Raw genomic sequence first — 19,287 nt, 5'->3', positions numbered from 1 at the left:
GTGTTTCTCACATTTATTTTATTTTTGTAATGTTTGTATTTTGTTGAACCATCATCACCTTGGCTTGAAATCCCACCATGTAGCTGAATTTGTGGCAGTGTGTTCAATTCACAATCGTAAGGTTTTGAATGCAGGTACCAGTACATAATTTCACGTAGCCAATTTTTCTTTCGAGGTCAACAAAAACAGTATCCCTGTGTGGTAAGTCATCAGTTGCTGTCTTATGGATAGACTACTCCATGCAGTAGGAATGTGTAAATCCTACTGCTGGAATAGGCCAATGACCAGCGTCAATAAGCACTGCCCAAGGCACATGATAACACTTTGACTGTTCTATTTTCTCAAGGAAATTAATTTTTTTTAAACATTTATGGGGGTCTGGGAGTATTGTTACACAGCCTTAAGTGGAGTGGAGGGGACATGTGACTTGCCCTTGCCTTCACCTATTAACAAATTAGTCCTACCTGCCAACATGAGATAGCTGCACAGTACATGTCTGGAAGTGACTCACGTCTGACCTTTTCCTTGTATATTCATGAATCTATGATTGGGGCCAGAGGAGGGGACACCGCGTGACACACTTTGATCATCTGTCCCATAGGCATTGACCCTCCAGACGCAGCGCGCGAGCGTGAAGGCATCCTGGCTCTTCAGCTCAGAGAGAAGAAAGTGGACCACAGCGTGAGTTTTCTCTGTCCACTGCATGCTTGCAATAGTGCAGGCTATATAGTTGGGATTGGTGAGTAGTGCAGTAGGTTAATGTACTGCGCTGCGAACCTGTTGAACTGTTAGATTTCCAGGCACGGTTAACAACCGCCGCGAGTGATACTGTAAACCAGTATTGGGGTCTTCATCCCCGTTTACCGTGTTTGATGTCGGGTCAAACAATCCCCATCTAGGAGTAAATTGACAAAGGGCTGTGGATTTTTATGTTATACATATATAGAGACTATGTTTTTATATATATATGGCATAGTTGAGAGATTTTTCTTGAGTCGATAAACCAAAATATGTTATCTAAATAAGTAGGGTATAAGTCTCTCAGGGAAGACTCAGATATGGTGTTCCAATTACAATGTCTTGATTCCTTTTAGATAATTTCACGACTTAGACCGGTATTATTTAACTCCTATTAAACATGTTATCTTAAAATGTATTCTATTTCCTTATGATAATTGGATGGCAACAACATCCCTCGTTTGAAATCCAGATTTGAATATTAAATCTTGTACCTCCCAAAGTAAATACTATATTGCAATGCAATAAATAATAATTGTCATGTACAGTTTTGTTAATCGAGGTGCCCTATCTTCATGCAGGGCCTTATCATCCCTCTGCTGAGCAGTGCAGTGGCACAATTCAAGAAATATAAGTGCCCTCGTATGAAAAGCTACCTCAGTAAGTCGATCGCCTTTGATGGTATATTCCAGTGTTCAACATTAAAAACAATGTATGGTGTGATGTCCCGTGTTCAGTTCATCTGCACGGTCTTAACCTTACATTTGTACTTTGAATGACTTTGACCCCTTGCAATAGGTCATTCAGAGTAAAATAAAGGTCACATTGGTCTCGGACCATATTTTATGGAATGCCTCATCAGATCTTGGAAGCTAACCTTGGTTGAGCCAATATAGTGCTTTAAATGGAGACCTCCAATCTTCTTGGTTCTTTCGGTAAAGTCACATAGAAGGGAAGTAATAAAATAATAAAAATAAAACATAATAAAATTGTTCTCACGACGTTTCGGCCACAACGCAAGCAGCCGTCCTCAGGTGAAGAACAGGTCTGTTGGAAAGACAGCGTCCGACAGACCTGTGGATTGGCAAAGACTGTACACGTGCACATGCACACGGGTACAGATCTGCAGCAGTGCAGGTTGCATTAATGTGTGTTGAGCTTCAGCACAAATTCTTCTTATGCTGTTTTGCAGTGGTACAGATGGGTGAGGAATACTACTGTGCAAGGGATTACAAGAAATCCCTCACGTAAGTTGTAATATGTAGTCCAAAGGGAATTAGCCTTGCAGATAACAGCCATTATTCATCTAGCTTTTGTGCATTGTACCCCAGTCACTTGTATTTAATGTTGGCATTTGATCCCATTCGGCAGAGCAGCAAATAATTAGAAATGTATAACCCTTGTCACATTGGAAATTACTTTTTTAATGAATCGGTGGAATGCCTGTGAACTTTTTTACGCATTTGCTCTTTATATTAACTGTATTTATTAACAGAGAATACATTACTTCTTGTATAAACCTGAATTATTTCAACACTAATAACACTCATAACTTTTGTTATTTTTAATCCAAATGGTTTGCTCAATTACATATGCAAATAGGTATTATTCTTTAATGCATACGAAGTTCGGTAAACTGGTGAATTATAGTAGTTTTCAAACACTGATAATTATAATTAGCATTTTACAATTGCATATTGTCTGCTAAATTCATAAATGCCTGCGAATAATCGTTCGTGTGTATGCGTCATAATTCCTATTGCATTTCTAATGTCAGTGGTCCTTTTTGGAAAGGGGATTTTATATCGACTAAATAGTTTGGTAGGCATCTTACAATGGATCCGTTTCATCTATTAAAATACGTTTTTAAGCTCAACTATATGTGCATTGAATATTGCCGTAAAGAATATTATTTCGCACGATTTATGCAATTGGTATGCGAATCGTATACTAATGTTATCTTTCGGCTAATGCAGTGAACAACGCTGTAAAAACTAAACGGGGAAAAAATGAAATGCAATGATTGTAAATACAACACAAACATAATCCATTATTTCATAAGATCGCAAGGCCCCAATTGTCACTGGAGGAGGGCGAACCAGTAGACAACTAGCCTTCTGGTGTCAGAGATCGCTTACGACGATGATGATTCTTCTTCTTGGTTCTTTCGGTAAAGTCACGTAGAAGGGAAATAATAAAATAATAAAAATAAAACAATAAAATAATTCTCACGACGTTTCGGCCACAACGCAAGCAGCCGTCCTGTTCTTCACCTGAGGACGGCTGCTTGCGTTGTGGCCGAAACGTCGTGAATTATTCTATTATGTTTTATTTTTATTATTTTATTATTTCCCTTCTACGTGACTTTACCGAAAGAACCAAGAAGATGAATCCCTGCAGTCACGAAAGCTTTAAATCGAAAGATGATGATGATTCTGTGAAAGATGGGGGTCGGTAAAATCGTGCTCGCGCACATGTCGCCTGGTTCAGCCTGCTCAGCTACGTGCTGTGGGAGTACCGGAGCGAGCGCTGGTGGAGCCTGCTGACCTCCATCCTCTCAACAGCGCTTAAGTGCGCCTACCTCATGGGCCAGAACCTGGAGTACATCACCTTCTGTCTTGAGCTGCTCGGCCGAGGTGAGGGATCGCGAAACTTCACGACCTGCGCACGTCCACTAAGTTTTGTGCAGGCACCCTGTGCTGCCACAAACGTTCGTGTTTTTATTAAACATATGCGAGGTGTCTTATAAAGATGGCAAATGTTGCAATGGTATTAGTTTGGTAAGGTTTTATAATTGTATATTTGTATTTTATTTCAGCATCAACATTGAGCCATGAAAAGAAGGCTTCTATTCAGAGAAATCTAATGAAAGTGCTTATGGTACGTTATCCATTTGAAAGCACGCGTGCACATACAATGGTGACACGATTATATTATTTGTACACTTTTATTCTCATCCTAAAACTATGGGCATCTTGCTTTTCACTTCTGCATTTAACATGTGTTCATGACGGTGCTGCGTGTATTTTCATGAATTTCCATTACATTCTCGTGCCTGCTTTGTATCCAACGTAAGATGGTGGCTGGTCAGGTGTGAACGATAACCCTGCGGTTTATCTTGACTAATTGTATTAGTTCTGGTGTGTTGTTCAACTAGTAATTGACCATGTAATCACATAACGCCTACCTGTAAAAATATTATGATGTATTTAGACTTAAAACTTTCGTGACTGCAGGAATTCATATTCTTTGTTCTTTCGGTAAAGTGACGTAGATAGAAAACAAAAATCTAAATTAAAAGCAAAAAACCCACGACGTTTCGATCGCAACTCAAGTGGTCGTCTTCTTCAGGTGGAAAACAAGACCACTTGTGTTGCGATCGAAACGTCGTGGGTTTTTTGCTTTTAATTTAGATTTTTGTTTTCTATCTACGTGACTTTTACCAAAAGAACCAAGAATATTAAGATGTATTACATATTTTTTTGACTTTGCATTATCATTTTTTCAGAACGGATCCCCAGACCCAGAGCCTGGTTGCATTGCCGAGTCTGTGAGAGCTGCTCAGAAGCTATGGGAAGATCGAATGTCCCTTAAAGGGAACAACTACTTCACTGTTGATGCCCAGAGCTATGTGCCCTTCGGTATGTCCAGCTGCAGACCAACATTATCGTGCTCCACATTTATGTTTATACAGGGTGACCCAAAAAAAACGGGCCCCGTGCACACGGGGCCTATTAGAGTTGGGGCCCGTTTTTTTTGGGTCACCCTGTATGTGTGGGGAGCGGTAGCGTAGCAGTTAACCCGACGACCCGAGTTCAATTCCCGACCACGACCAACACCTGTGACGATTATCTGAACCTGGTCCTGGGCCTCCTCCCCTAGGTAGGCAGTTTCAAATGAGTACCTGGTGCGTGTGTATAAACATCGTCACTGGGTAGACAAAGGCGGCCGGATTTTGTTCTGGCCTCCCCACCCCCTTGTGTACTGTGCCGACCTTCATAGGTGCTTTCTAACAGCACTTTGCTCAACAGTCTGTTAAAGATATTTGTCTTGTGTGTGTATATATATATGCAGATCAACAGGGGCAACTACCATGCGCGCCAGGTTGTACGAGGCAGCCGTGTGGGGTGTGCTACGTGGTGGGCAGTGCAGCAAAATAAATAGCTTGTCCCGTGCTTCTTTGTTCCCACTTGTATGCTCCCCGTCTTCACCCACCCGCACTGGCCACGGGTGAAGTGCGGTGAAATATTTCCCATGACCAGTGGCGTGGGGAGGCCCTCATCCACCAGTGGATTGTCAAAAGGGCTGTAACCTATACATGTATACATATATGCAGTCTATTTTAAAATTTCCTACAACTTTTTTAACAATATTTATGGGAATATTTGTTGACTAAAAATTACTCTCCAACTTGGTCACTAACGGTTGCGAATCATATTTAACATTGGTTAAAATGGAAGCATTGTGAAATCATTCAAAATGCTTGGCCAATTTAATGAGTTCTCACTTTGCTGGAACAAATTGTGCTTTAATAAAACTTGATGATACATGTCCCATCCAGTAAACATTTTCACTAAACTGTGATGCTTTGCAAAACGAAATTAAATTGGCCCTCCTGCAAATTTGTGCCAGCATTTGCTTTGTGTGTGTGCGGTAGGGCAGCGGTTAGCGTGCTGCACTACGAACCCGGCTACCCGAGTTAGATTACCGCTCACGGCCAACACCAGTGACAATTTTCTGAACCAATCATGGGCCTCCCCTAGGTCGACTCGGCCTCAATTCAGTACCTGGTGGGGTGTATAAACATCGCCACTGGGGAGACGAAGGTGCCCTGGCGTTGTGCTAGCCACCCAACCCCTCGTGTGCTGTGCCAGCTTTCATAAGTGCTCGCAAACATGACTTGCTGCTACAGTCTGTTAAGGCGTGATCTCTGTGTGTGTTTTGCAGTGGAATGCAAGGCGGTGCTGACTGCGAACAGCTTTCCTGTGGACTCTCTCGTGGAGCTGCACGTGTACCTGAGGGCCAGCTGCCCCTTCCCTGTGCGCTACTCCTCGCTCTCTCTCACCTTCAACAACCCAGTGAGTTACTTCGCTGAGCCGCGGCTAAAACTCCTAATGGGGTAGACGGTTAAAAAATGCCAGCATCGCAAACCTTGATGTCCGGCCATTAATGTTGACGTTACAGCCACAGCCCTATTTTAATCGATTCCCTGTCAGTAACTGGGGTTGTTTAAAAATACTTCATGCTGGTCATTGCGGATTGGTGAAAGGGGGCGTCTGCCAGGATTGGTTGCGGTATCATTCAGCACTGATGTTCTCTGAGGCCAGGAATTTAATGAAAGTTACCAGGCTCGTAGTGCAATGAGCTAAACACTGCAACACTGGTCATGCAAATTGTGTACGTACATACATGACTAGCTCTAGTGATTACACTACCTACCTTTTTATATTAGTTAATGAAGAGTAAAATATAACACTGCCATACAGACTACATTTAAAACAACAATATTTTGTTTGTGAATAAGAACTATCTCCATCAGTAATAATATGAAGTACGATATATTGCTTGCAGCAAAATCACATTCGACTGACTTTACCCAAACTTCAAAGCACTCGTAACATTCAAGGCTATTTGCACTTGATTTTACAGCAGTGAGAAGGTTGTTTGAGAAAGAGGCTCTCATGCAGCACGTGCCATTTTGCTGCAAACAACCACCGACAGAGCTGGCTTATATGTGTGCGTGTGCGCATTGGCAGGTAGTGGCGTGTTAGCGGCTGTTTTGTTGTTGCAGGCCTACAATGAGTTCTGCACACTGACTGACGCGAGCTCTGTCTCCTGGTCAATGGAACCGCCAGCGAGCGACCAAGAAATGTGCCTCGTTCCTGAAAAGACCAAGCGGCACGTGTTCACCTTCGTGGGTCAAGCGGAGGACGTGGGGAAGAAGATTGAGGTGTGCGCATGTGATTGATTCTGTTTTTTTATTTCATTAATTTTTTATTCGTATATTTTTTTAATGCCGTTACTTTCGTATGAACGAGCTTAACAATCAGTAAGCCCAATGTAAGAACCTGGTCCCACGCCGAGCTGTAATTATTCAGCCCGGTCATTAATGATCTTTTCTCATTTACTTCTGGATGAAAGGACTGCCGATGCAGATGTAATGTAAGAACTTCACTAATACGTGTGGTCAACTGCAGCCTACGCTACGCGGTTCCCCCGGCTACACACACACGGGCTCTCCCGCCCCGTAGCTTCCAGGGAACCCACCCCGGCTGGGGTATGGGTCCCGACCACTGGGTCCCACAGCCTCGCCCTCACAAGGACGTCAGGCCGCGGGTCCCACGGTCTCACCTCTGAGCCGCACAGGGTCCCGGCCCTTACAAGGACAGCGGGACTAGGGGTCTCGGGGCCCTATCTCTTCCAACTCCGTCTTCGATCTTCACTGGTTACCAACTCCCTGAGCGCCCCTGCGCATCGCCTTTTATAGTCCTCCGCTCCCGGGGAGACGGAGCCTATGCGGACCTCGATGTGAGCACCCACCCTAGTTGACTAATCACCACGCGCTGCCACACGATCCTTTTTCCCAGCTTGTGTCGGCGCACACAACCACTCGCCACGCGCTGCCACACGATCCATCACTGTCAGCGCACGTCACCACTATACCACGCGATGTAGCCACACCCGACGCGCTCTCACACGCTCCCCCCTTGTCAGCGCGTACCGTCACTACACAGACACCAACATCTTCGGTCCTCTAGTGGCATTTTTTCCTCGCTCCCAACTGTGCTCCAATGCCAATGCTCCATTTCCCATTTACTAATTTCCTCTTGCTTACACCTTGTTTCAGCTGCCTCCACCAGTTGTATAGTTTTGTCTACCCGATCTGCAGGATGAATCAATAATAATTATGGTGCAAGATGTTAATCAGCCAAAATATTAATCTTTAGTCATTACGATACAACCACTTGATTGTATATGCCATCTCACATTTCCTCTTGATTTATGATGAGTGAATTTTCCATAATCGGGCCATGACGACCTTTAGAGCATACTTTAAAAACATTTTATAATGTAATGTCACACAGAGTTTCACTGCTTTTAGTAAGAGCTTAGTGCATGCTGTGCTTGCTCTGCTTAACTTAATTCTAAAGAATCATTAAGTGAGTTCTTACCATCATCGTAATTTGTATTAGCTTACAGATAACATGGTCTGGAGGGGAGCAACGTATAATTTTTGCTTTTAATAACTACCGTGCAGCCATTGCGTAACAAGTCTTGCTTATATTATATTTTTCACTGCTCTGTTGGGAAATAAGGGAAGAAGTGGAGTTTTACATAATAATATAAATCAAATGAACCATGTAATTTTATTATGGGAGTTGGTGAAAACAGTGTTTTTTAAATAAGTTTTATGATCAAGGAAATTATGAGAGGAATATAGTCGTATGCACATGTGCTCCTTATAGCGATACCCCGGGGTACCAAATAATATAAAATGGGGCCACGCAAGTCCTGCGCTCGTTCCGGCGCCCGCCCGCTCGTACGCACCGTAGTAGTGCATCGTGTACAGCTCGTCGAGATGAGTCGATTGTCGCATCGCCGACCATCAACAGACTAAAACTGACTGCATCACGGACATTGTGCAAGAGCCAGGGTACCGCCATAAGGTTCATGTGCATAATTAGGTGTTAAGCCTCGCAAACTGGATTTGCAGTTCAGGGGCATTAGGATTAGGTTATAAAAGGTGGATAAAACTAGGGGTGCACCAAATAGCTATTTTTTAATATCTGGCCATATGCAAAATACCTAACAAGTTCTGTGGCTAGGCCTAAATTAAAATAGTAATGGAGAGTTTTCTATGTTTATATAGCATAATTGAAAAGCGAGACTGTGGTACAAACACAATACAATCCCCAGTGATACATGAGAGATGAGAGATACATTCAGTCAGATGAAAGATGACAAATTAAATATGCTATAGGTGAGAGGTACAGTAGGTTGCTACTAGAGAGATGCGAACAAGAGATAGGCATGTAGTGAGGTCGCAGAAGATTCAGACAAGAAATAGAGACATGCGAGACGGTTGCATTGTGATGAGGTGTGATGAGAAGTGTGAGCATCCCACCCCTATCTTCCCGGCATGGAAACGTAGCTCGACAGAGATTCCTCTCGAGGGTATTTGGCTCACCCGCCAGCAGTGGCGTAGACCAAGGAGTTTCAGGGCTGCGCCTTTGACATTTTACACGACAAGTGCCGTGCGGCTGTCTCCCTGCAAAGGTGACGTCGGTGATTGCCGTGCTGGGCAGCGATTCCACGCGCAGAGTTCTCCTGCACTGGGCCAAGGGCGGCGGCGACGCCGCCTCGGCCCACGAGGCCACGCAAGTCCTGCGCTCGTTCCGGCGCCCGCCCGCCATGGCGGAGGGCGAGCAGGCCTGGGACGGAATCACTGTGCAGGCCTCCACACTGTGAGTCGCCACACCGAAGGACTCAACTGCGGTCGTCGCTCACATCTTGCACTGCTATAGGTTCTCATGAGACGGGTCATGAACTGGGCCGGTGGAGGGAGGGGGGGTTGCTGTTGCAATGTGGGTGCGCATTACTTAGACTTCATTGTAGATGTTTAGTGGGTGAAATTTGGCGTCTCTTCAAAAATGTTTTACTGTTGTAGGACACTCGTCTATGTGACAATAAGAAGGCCATCTGCCTGCAGTTTAATTAAGCACTCCATTCAGGTCATAGTTTTACCCATTTTAAGTCACCAGAAAAAAAACCTCAGTGATTAAAGCTGCTATGTTTGGATATGAATCCCCAGTAATGTTTGTTCAAGGAGAGAGGACACTCCTGATACCCCAGTCGTGTGATGTTCTCTTCCTTCGATCATTTGTACTGCATAGATGCTAACCCTGTTCAAGTCCAGGCTCAAGACCTTATCTTCTCCAGCTATGAGCCTCTCTTTAAAACGCATTATTTATTCATTTACTATGCTGTTTTCGTTACTTTCCTATTGTTAAACAATGTCTTTTAATTACCTCGATGTGAATGCCCTTACCGCCTCCTTCCCAATTTGTGGAACAGATGAAGGTGCAGTTCTACAACTTCTTGCTGGCAGATGGCCTCTACTTGGGATCACAGTTTTTCAGAATTTAGAAGCGGACGTTTTTTAAACCCAAACTGTGTTTGCATTGCCTGCAGGCTCTATCCACGTGCCCCGAAAATAGCGGTTCAGATGCAGCACGAGCCGCCTGCACTCACCAACGAGATGTTCTGCATCCGGGTGACAGTGCAGAGTCTGGAGGATGTCCCCGCGGCAAACGTCACCCTCTCTGTGGGCCTCAAGTCTGGTACTGGCTCCTTAGCCCGACACTGCTTGCTGCTCATTTTCATGTCCAGCAGCTCCCTCTTGTGGCGTCTAAAATAGCAGGGCGAAAGCTGGAGTGTTGTAATGTTAAGTACCTTGACCCGAGATTTTTGAGGATTGATTTATATATGTATATAAAGCATAAACGTTGTACCAAGAGCCTCCCGTTGGCCTCTGAACACAGCGGGATGTTGTTATTTTCAGGTCAGGATGCAAACCTGACACAGACAACGCACGTGACGCTTGACGGCTCCAAGATTTGCGACGAGTCCCACCCGTCGTTTCTGCACGACATACCCCTTGGAGACCTGCAGCCTGGGCAAACGGTTAGAGTCCCCGAGGTGCACGCATCCCAACATATAACTTGTATATGTGTATGTTGAGCTTATTTCGCATCGTACTTAGCCTACTCTGCTTATCGGAGGTGTTGGGGAAGGACAACAAACTAAACACAAAAAGCAGTTCGAGTGGAATGAGTTTTCAGTCTAGATTTAAAAGCGCATAGCTTCAGTGGCTTCCTAATATCGGAAGGGTGTTCCAGATAGCCGCAGGAGCGCATCTGAAAGTGTGCGATGCTGAATTGTTCCACGTGTGTGTGTGTAGCAGCGATGGTGAGCTCGCATACACAGAAACCTTGGTTTGATTCCTCGTCGTATTCACTTGTTTTGTAATGATTTACCTCCTGGGCACCTCGTGATTTTTATGAATTGTCATGATGCAGGGTCACACTGAAATATAAAAGATATTCTCTCTCTCTTATTTTTGTACTATTTTCTGTCTGGTTTCTTCCATCTTGTTTATTCCACGAGCCTAAAGGTTAACATTCTATTCGTTGGATTTATCATGAATATTCAATTCTTCGATGAATGAATTGATTCATGTATCAAATTGATGATTGTCAGAATATATTTTAAATGATGTTTGATATGTGAACATGTCATCGTACCTATTTTGGCTGCCTCAAATTAGTACCTCGTATAACGTGTTAGCGTAAACGTCATGTGTAATAATGGATATAATAGATTCTTGCTAAAAGGGGAATTTGTGTGTTCTCATGTGTGCATGTGTATATTTAGGTGGATAAGACGGTGTTCGTCAAATGTTCCATCGTAGGAACTCGTATTTTCTTGATGTCTGTGGGTTACTCGGTGAACGCTTCTGTTGGGACCAGCGGCAAGGAGGTGACTTGTCGCTGTCACAAGGTGAGCCGATCGAAATAAGTGATGAACTATCCACACTAACAACAGGTTACCGGATCACTTGCACCTTTGGCAAATGCTCTATGTTGTTGGTCAATCGAGATTAACGATTAGCACAAGGATAAAAGAACACCAGAGGGATGGCAATACTCTCAACGACATTAAATTAAATGTGATAATGTTCTATACAAACGAATTACTATTGGCCAAGGCTAATTCGAGAATCTATTAAAATTTAGAGCAATAAAAAAATAATTCAACAGTCGACCGCTATAGGCTGAGTGCGACTTGAACACATCGTTAATCATGTTACAAACTGAATAAAAAAGTGTATTTATGTTGATAGAAACTAACACAGCAATTTAACAATACTAAACATCTTGGTTCTTTCGGTAAAGTCGCGTAGAATGGAAATAATAAAATAATAAAAATAAAACATAATAACATAATTCTCACGACGTTTCGGCCACAACGCAAGCAGCCGTCCTCAGGTGTAGAACAGGTCTGTCGAGAATTATTTTATTATGTTTTATTTTTATTATTTTATTATTTCCATTCTACGTGACTTTACCGAAAGAACCAAGAAGATGAATCCCTGCAGTCACGAAAGCTTTAAATCGAAATTCAATACTAAACACTTGATATAATTCACTATGATTAACCAGTATCACCACGTAAATGTGTACTTTATTAACATGTCACAAAATGTGTTATAATCTAACAATCGACAAGTGCAATCAATTAACTTTGCTTAACTTGTTTCATTATGTAAACCTTTGTATTACCATAGCATGTATTGCAAACTAAAATAACATCATTTATGTGATTTATATTAACCTCTAGGTATCACTTCTGGCCACCTTCTGATCTTTTGTGGGCACGTATTGATGACATCGTAGCACCTATTTTAAGTCCCAAGACTGGAGGACATTTGCTCAATTCTGCCAAATGTTTGATGGCTGTAACTGAGTAAACTGCCATACCCAATTGTTAAATGTTGTGGGATTGCTCTCCAATGCACGTGTGTGCTGAAGCAGTAATAAACTGGCACGTTAGTTCAGGTGATAACTTTATCAATTGGCTGTTGGGTGGAGGAGGGTTTTATGACACACTTTTACTCGCTTGATTTGATCCAAAAACGTGTCGACTGAATCGGCTTGGCTGTGGAGTGGTGGAGGGTCTTGAGGACAGGTTTAGTCAAATCATTATGTTGCTCAACGCACAAATCAATCATTGGCTGGGGAAAGCTACATGTTAAGTCAGGGTTATTTGTTTAAAAAAAGTTAACAAGTAACATATTTAGATTTACTAGAAGGAAGGTTTATTGACAAATATTTAAGTAAAAAAAATGCATTTCGAATACTGCATTTCTTTTGTAATGCACTCGGGTGAAAAGACATTTTGCAATGATTACAACCATGCTGTTTAAATATTTTCCCTTCCGTTTTCTTTCTTTGTGAGCAGGATGAGACGATTATCATAGAGACAGTGTTACCTTTCGACACTTCTGTGAAGTTGGTTTCTACAAAGGTACGTTTGTGTTTATTGGTGAAAACTGTGGATTTGTTTGGTAAATAATTCAAGAAGCGTTACATATATTGTTTTCACATTCTTGCAGCAATCATTGTACAATTATAATTTAATAGGGGAGAAAATATGCCTTACAACATATTAAACCTTTAATGTGGTCATATCAATTGGTGAATTGCAATGGCATTGAAATTGTTTTTAATATTTTAAACAATATTAATACACTGACCATCCACACATTTCTATAATAGTCATCAATATTGATTCATACAAAAATATTTTATTTTAAGATTGCAAAACCCATTAGCATCAGATAATGATGTAGCATACAAGACAAAAACATTTAAGAATATTGATTAGTTAAGTGAACGGTGATTTGTTATTTTGGATTTATAACTTTGAGTTAACTTGCGCACCTATAACAAAACTCAATGCATTCGTTAATAGCACTGCCCTAGAAGGAGAACATTTATAATAGGTACCTTTTTGGGCAATGGCCCTTAGGGCAGCATTGGTGAAAGTGTTGGGTTATTTGTTATTTGTGCCGTATGCACAACTGCCAATGCATTATCGCAAAAATGTAAATGTATGCACGTGCTGTATTTCAAACACGTATTTTGTGTCCACATTTTCAGTTTGAAGCCATGGAGAGGGTGTATTCGGACGACCCCTTCGTTCTCCTCACAGAAGTTCTCAGCATGTCGCCCTGGGCTCTGACCATCACAGCCAGTCAGCTCCAGCTAACCTCGCCGATGGAACACACGGACCGTGACGTGAACTCGCAGTTGCAGCAGAGTGCGTGCACGCACACACGCATGCGGCCTACGGGACCACATGCGCATTATTAGATGCCGCACGAATGATTGTCTACATATCCAATGTGGGCCAAGCTCAAGGTTGAGTGGCAAGAATAGCTGATCACAGATTATAGTGGAATTTTATGGACATATTGATTGTATGCAAGTGTCCGTCTTTAGATATTTTTCATTCTACAATGCTTTTATGGATGGGTCATCGGTCATTTGTCCGGCTCCTTTATCAGAGATGGCATTACCCCCAATAACAAGTGGATGGCTCACTGTTATTGACAAACGCGTCTATTCCAGTAAGATTTCAAGATGATTACATGATATATTATACAATGTGACAATTTGAGCAATTGGTCAGTCATATCACCTGCAGTGGATGAATACTCGTTTGTTACTGAATTAAATTTTGTTAGAAATATTCTGGACATGCACCCATCTCATATGCATCACTGTCCATGTAGGTGGGAAAAAGTTAAAGTTACATGCTTAATTACATCCATACGTGTTTCCAATTGGGAGAACCAATTCAGTTATTGATATAAATTGTGAGAATTAGACATGTATTGCATGTGTCACAGTGTACGCGATTCTGCTGCCCTGCAAACCTCATGGACGCTCATATCAGATAGGGAATGTAATCCGAGTGGTGTGTGTGTGTTAGCCGGTTGTTGGTAGTGCACAGTTGTAATCCAACACTGGAAGCGAGTGGATCACTGCACCTAAATGTTGCGAAACTCCCTCCCACCCATGGACATCAAGGTGTCCTAATACCCTGGCTTGCCAGGAGGCAGTACAGCAGCATCTCTCTTTGAGTCCCGTTCGATTAAATGGAGGTTTTGAAAAGAAAGTGAATTTCCCATAGAAGAAACTCGATCCCATTTGTAATTATGCAAAATAAATTGATGTAAATTGCCTGGCTCTGTATAAAGAACACACCCCCCGTGTATGCTAAACTGTACTTGGAAGTGTCACAATGCAGTTAAAAAAGGTCTCTTTTATTTGTAAAATTTCAACAATGTCGGTGTTTGTGATTATTGTTATGATGTGCTCTGGTACATCTGAATGCTGACATAAACTTGAACTTTGAATACCTGCAATATAAAACATTTACCTGGGAGACGTTTCCAGTTGCTTGCTCCAAAGTTTCGTGCCGTTTCAGGTTTGTAGTGCAGGTTCAGATCGGCACGAGTTGGTTGGCGTGCCTACAGACAGTCACGTCTGGCACGTCCAAACAGAGCCAGGCATCTCGCAGATGTGAGGCGGACACCGAGAATGTGACTTTGGCATTGCACGGAGACAGATGGAGTGTTTAGAAGTGTTCAATTGTACACCCAACATTTTACCAATTAAGGATTCTAAAATAGATCTAGAATTCACTTATCAGATTGTATTGTGACGAACTGTGATATAAATCACAAGAGCTCTGTTATTCCAAAATTCTTTCTATACCGAGATGACTTTGCACTGATTTCTGGTGCATGATTTCCGGTATATGTCCGTCAGCAATATTAGAGAATACCAATTAGATTATGACATTGATGATGGCGTTATTAGTGACCTGTATTTGCATTGTATTTACAGTGGAGCTGCAGACAGGAGAGAGTGGTAGCGAGTGCTACTGCCTGCAGTGTCCTCCTATAGCCAATGGACAAAGTGGAATCGCGCTGGGTACATACACCCTCATCTGGAAGAGGTTAGTCTCTATGTACTCTTACCTGGTAAAAGCTGAGCCCAGGGGAGATAACACTTGTACATCCGGACATACAATTCTCTTATACATGCCCAGACCTCCTGAACTTGTGAGCTACTTACACTGTGGCCCATTCTTTCCCATACATAGGTCCCTCCACACATCTGCCCCATGCCCTGCATGTGAACCCTCTGCCCCTTCCACATCTCAGTCCAGCCTTACACACCATAATTAGTCTCCGAGAATAACAATGCCAGCATAGTCTGAGCCACAAGGCAACAGTTGTACATTCTTGTTGTGCATGTTGTCATGATAAGCACATAGTTTTGTTCCTTCATTCTTTCACCAGTCTTGTCTTAAAATGCATACATCGTATGGAGCAGTGGCATAGTACTTAGCATACTGCTATGAACCTAGAAACATTAGTTCGATTCCTGCCCATGGCTAACATCATTGGCAAGTGATATCTGAACCGGCTGTGGATACCCCACACTGCCAAGCATGCTAAAGTAAATAAAAAACACTGACTTAGATTGCGCAGAGAAACCTTTGCCCATTAGTGACTTGCACCATCGGAGATGTCATGCTGTTCTACCTTCAGGAGCTCTGCAGGACCAGACACCCCACTGGTGAGCACAGTGGTGACGCTGCCTCACGTCATTGTGGAGACCATCCCGCTCTACGTGAAGACCGGTATGCATGGCACAGCATAGCATACAGCACAATTGCTGCAGAGGGCAAAGCGACACATGCTGCCGCACACACACACTAAGCTGATGATCCGTGTTTGGTTGTGCGCAGAGCTCCCAGCAAGCGGCTGTGTTCGTGAGATGCTGCCCGTGCAGTACACGCTGCACAACCGCACCGACATTGTGCAGGAGGTTGAGCTCACGGTGGATGCAAGTGAGGCCTTCATGTTCTCCGGAAACAAACAGGTGCCCATAAGAGAGGATTACCACCACCGAAAAGAGAGTTTGCAATGTGGATGTTCACGTAATTTTTGAAAATCATTGACAAATCGGTTACATTTTATACTAGGCCTTCAACAGTGGTTCTCTGCACAGACTGACCCCCACCACAAGAGTGTTGGAATCTTCCACACTTAAACTCGGGTCAAAAAACAACGATGGGTGGTACCTTGTTGATCATTTAAGGAGATAAGCACTCACTTGATTATACTTTTACAATAATGAATTTGCAGTTTTTCGAAGGCCTCATTACTTTGAGAATATACTTGTGACCTAGCATTTGCAAGAATTCAACCAGAAAGCCAACCCACAAATTTTGTACAATATTCCTGTTAGGTATTACAAGAAATATGCAATACCATTGAAAGGAATTATAATTGACAAGTTGGCCTTATGTCACAATGTGGAATTTGATTATAACATCTCCATATACTCCAATACTATCCACGTGGAAAACATGTTTCATGCCAGAAAATCGCTCCATTAATCGGTCTTATTTCAAAGCAACACGACATTAATTGATCAACACATCACTTAAAAATACTGGTGGGGGGGGGGAAGAAAATCCTAATGAACAATAATATTTTTTGTAGGTGGCAGACTGTCTATCCCAAGCACCTCAATCACTATAGTTTAATTATTTAATATACATATACACTGTACCTCTCACGCAGTAGTTATTGAGGCGCCAGACAAAACGAGTATTTGAAATTATTACTTTGGAAGTGATTGCAGACTATATCCAATAAGCAATACGGGCAATATACAAAAACTATATCAAATGACGACCAATCATTTCCTTGAGTCTCATCTCGTTTTTTTTCACCTTCGTTTGAGCTGTTTGCTGCCCAAAAATGTCTTTCATTTTGTCTTAAATGTATTAAATGTCGGTGCCGGAAGCTGGTTCCACAACATTGGTGGCAAAAACGCCAATGTCCATTTTAATAATTCTTCAGATGTGTACGCCGTTCTTGAAATCAATAAAAAAAAAAGTCCTCCGCTGGTGTGCAGATCCGGTTAAGGATCCTGCCGGGCAGCCAGCAAGAGCTGCGGTACAACATGTACCCTCTCGTGGCCGGCTTCCAGCCGCTCCCGCGCCTGCACTTCAAACTGCTGCGCTTCCCAGGAGCCAGCGACGAACTCATTCGCCGCCTCCTGCCAACGCATGTCTTCGTCAAGGTGTGTCCTGACCTTGCACGAGTGGCATGTGTGTATGTATGCTTTCCCACCTGATGATGGACGCTTGTGTTGCGCCCGAAACGTCGTGATTGATTTATTTAATTTTATACCTACGTGACTTTACCGACAGAACAAAGAGTATGAATGTGTGTTACATTTCTTCAGCACCTTACGGAGCCAACTATGCTAATTGATGGTGCAGGGGGGAAAAGATAAGCTAAACACACAAAGCACTTGTAAAGAAGTTAGTTTTCAATTTAGATTTAAAAGTGCATATCTCCAGTCACTTCCTAATATTGAAAGGAAAAGAGTTCCAGATGGCCACAAGTGCATCTGAAAGTTGCGCAATGCACTTTGTGGAGCTTGATGTGCGTTTGCGTGCGCACGTGCTGTAATTTTGTGGGCTTGCCAAGGGGTGTGCCACCTGAATGTACTTGCAGAAAGATGAATAAACTGAGGGAAGTTGGGAATATCAACAACAATAATAATAACAGGAATTGCGGTGCATCAGTATTTTACTTGAAAGTGAGATACTCTAACTCCAGTATGAAGATCATCAGTCTTCATCGATATGAAATTTCCCCACCATTGCTATAATTTAATAGAAACAGGACCCATCGATAGAAAGGGGGTCGGTGGGGTGTAGATGGTTACGTATAAGCCCAGTTTCCAATCTGACCCAAGGACGGCACTGCGTTATTGGCACCTATCTGCAGTTACTCTTGCAAATTAGCAAATGGAAAAGGAGATTCAGCCATACAGTCTTCGCATACATAATATCGTTTTTTTGGGTTGTATCACGTAAATATAAATGTGTCGTTAAACTCGCCACCACCTGACACAGCCAACTAGTAACGTTTGTCACGTAAACAGAATATGCCAATTCGTTACTAGTACAGCACACCGGTGTGTTGGAGAGCAAATCCACAACATTTATATTGGTCGCGAAAGCCTACGCAGTATTCACATCTTGACACGTTAATGGGAGCACAGGCATCTAGCTTTGCATGCAGTTATGGATGACAGTTGCATTTTATGTATATACAACACAGGGTGCTCATAAGCACAGGCATGCTCATTCATGTTTGTACACAGTGGTCTTCATGTTTTGCGATCAATACGTTCCTGGTAATGAAACTTTTCAACCTTGTGGTGTTAATGTATCTTTACCTGTTTTTTGTTTAGCCCCAGGGAAGAGGACTGGAGAGCAACATGTCTGAGGCTGGATGAAAACGGGGAGGTTGGGTGTTAGCCATCCTTCAATTTCACCAGAAGAGTTAATGTAAAATAAGACATTTGGTTGCTGTCTGTAATTGGATCATATGAATATATTTTAATGGTAAGCATTGTAATGCACTACTTAAGTTTGCTGCAGAAAGATTCTTCATTTTACAGCATGGCCTGTGAATAGTTGCGAGAATAATAAAGTTTTAGATTATGTTGACCAAAACTTTGTTGTGTTCACGGAGTCTTGTTTGTGGATATTTTTTCCATTTCTTTCCCCAACCTTACCCATAAAGACTAGCGGGGAGGATAACCTTATATATGATAATATCTTTCTTCCCCTTTTTCTGCCAGAAAAAAGGGGGGAAACCTATTAACATATTTTGGAACCTTATATATATTTTATTGCAGAATACATGCAGGTTAAAGACAGACATAAAGGCATAATTTGGGAGAGGGGGTGGACTTTTGGCATGCTGCCCCAGGGTGATTCACAATAATAAGAGGGCCAATTGGCCCGTGTAAGTTATTTTTAAGTTTTGTTTGGGTAAATTATCTCCCACCCCTTTCCTCGTATCGCCCTTCCATAAAA

General features: G+C 42.5%; 1 protein-coding gene across 1 annotated transcript in view; it reads left to right on the top strand.

Annotated features, from left to right (window-relative positions):
• Positions 1-18,921, top strand: part of TRAPPC11 (trafficking protein particle complex subunit 11) — a 38,826-nt gene extending 19,905 nt beyond the window's left edge. The window contains exons 12-30 of the mRNA XM_061565142.1: positions 602-681; positions 1,320-1,398; positions 1,931-1,985; positions 3,229-3,374; positions 3,557-3,618; positions 4,247-4,379; positions 5,686-5,816; positions 6,530-6,688; positions 9,016-9,203; positions 9,931-10,079; positions 10,301-10,422; positions 11,173-11,298; positions 12,760-12,825; positions 13,461-13,620; positions 15,216-15,327; positions 15,926-16,017; positions 16,126-16,259; positions 17,304-17,471; positions 18,657-18,921. Coding sequence (XP_061421126.1) covers positions 602-681; positions 1,320-1,398; positions 1,931-1,985; positions 3,229-3,374; positions 3,557-3,618; positions 4,247-4,379; positions 5,686-5,816; positions 6,530-6,688; positions 9,016-9,203; positions 9,931-10,079; positions 10,301-10,422; positions 11,173-11,298; positions 12,760-12,825; positions 13,461-13,620; positions 15,216-15,327; positions 15,926-16,017; positions 16,126-16,259; positions 17,304-17,471; positions 18,657-18,701 — 2,207 coding nt within the window. The 3' untranslated portion in view covers positions 18,702-18,921. The remainder of the gene's footprint in view (positions 1-601; positions 682-1,319; positions 1,399-1,930; positions 1,986-3,228; positions 3,375-3,556; positions 3,619-4,246; positions 4,380-5,685; positions 5,817-6,529; positions 6,689-9,015; positions 9,204-9,930; positions 10,080-10,300; positions 10,423-11,172; positions 11,299-12,759; positions 12,826-13,460; positions 13,621-15,215; positions 15,328-15,925; positions 16,018-16,125; positions 16,260-17,303; positions 17,472-18,656) is intronic.
• Positions 18,922-19,287: the final 366 nt, after the last annotated feature.

This window comes from Lethenteron reissneri, chromosome 34 (assembly GCF_015708825.2).
Source record: "Lethenteron reissneri isolate LAM-NWPU_2019-01 chromosome 34, ASM1570882v1, whole genome shotgun sequence".
NCBI classification, from domain to species: Eukaryota; Metazoa; Chordata; class Hyperoartia; order Petromyzontiformes; family Petromyzontidae; genus Lethenteron; species Lethenteron reissneri.
Note: the sequence above shows the minus strand (reverse complement) of the source record. Positions and strands in the feature narration are given on the sequence as shown.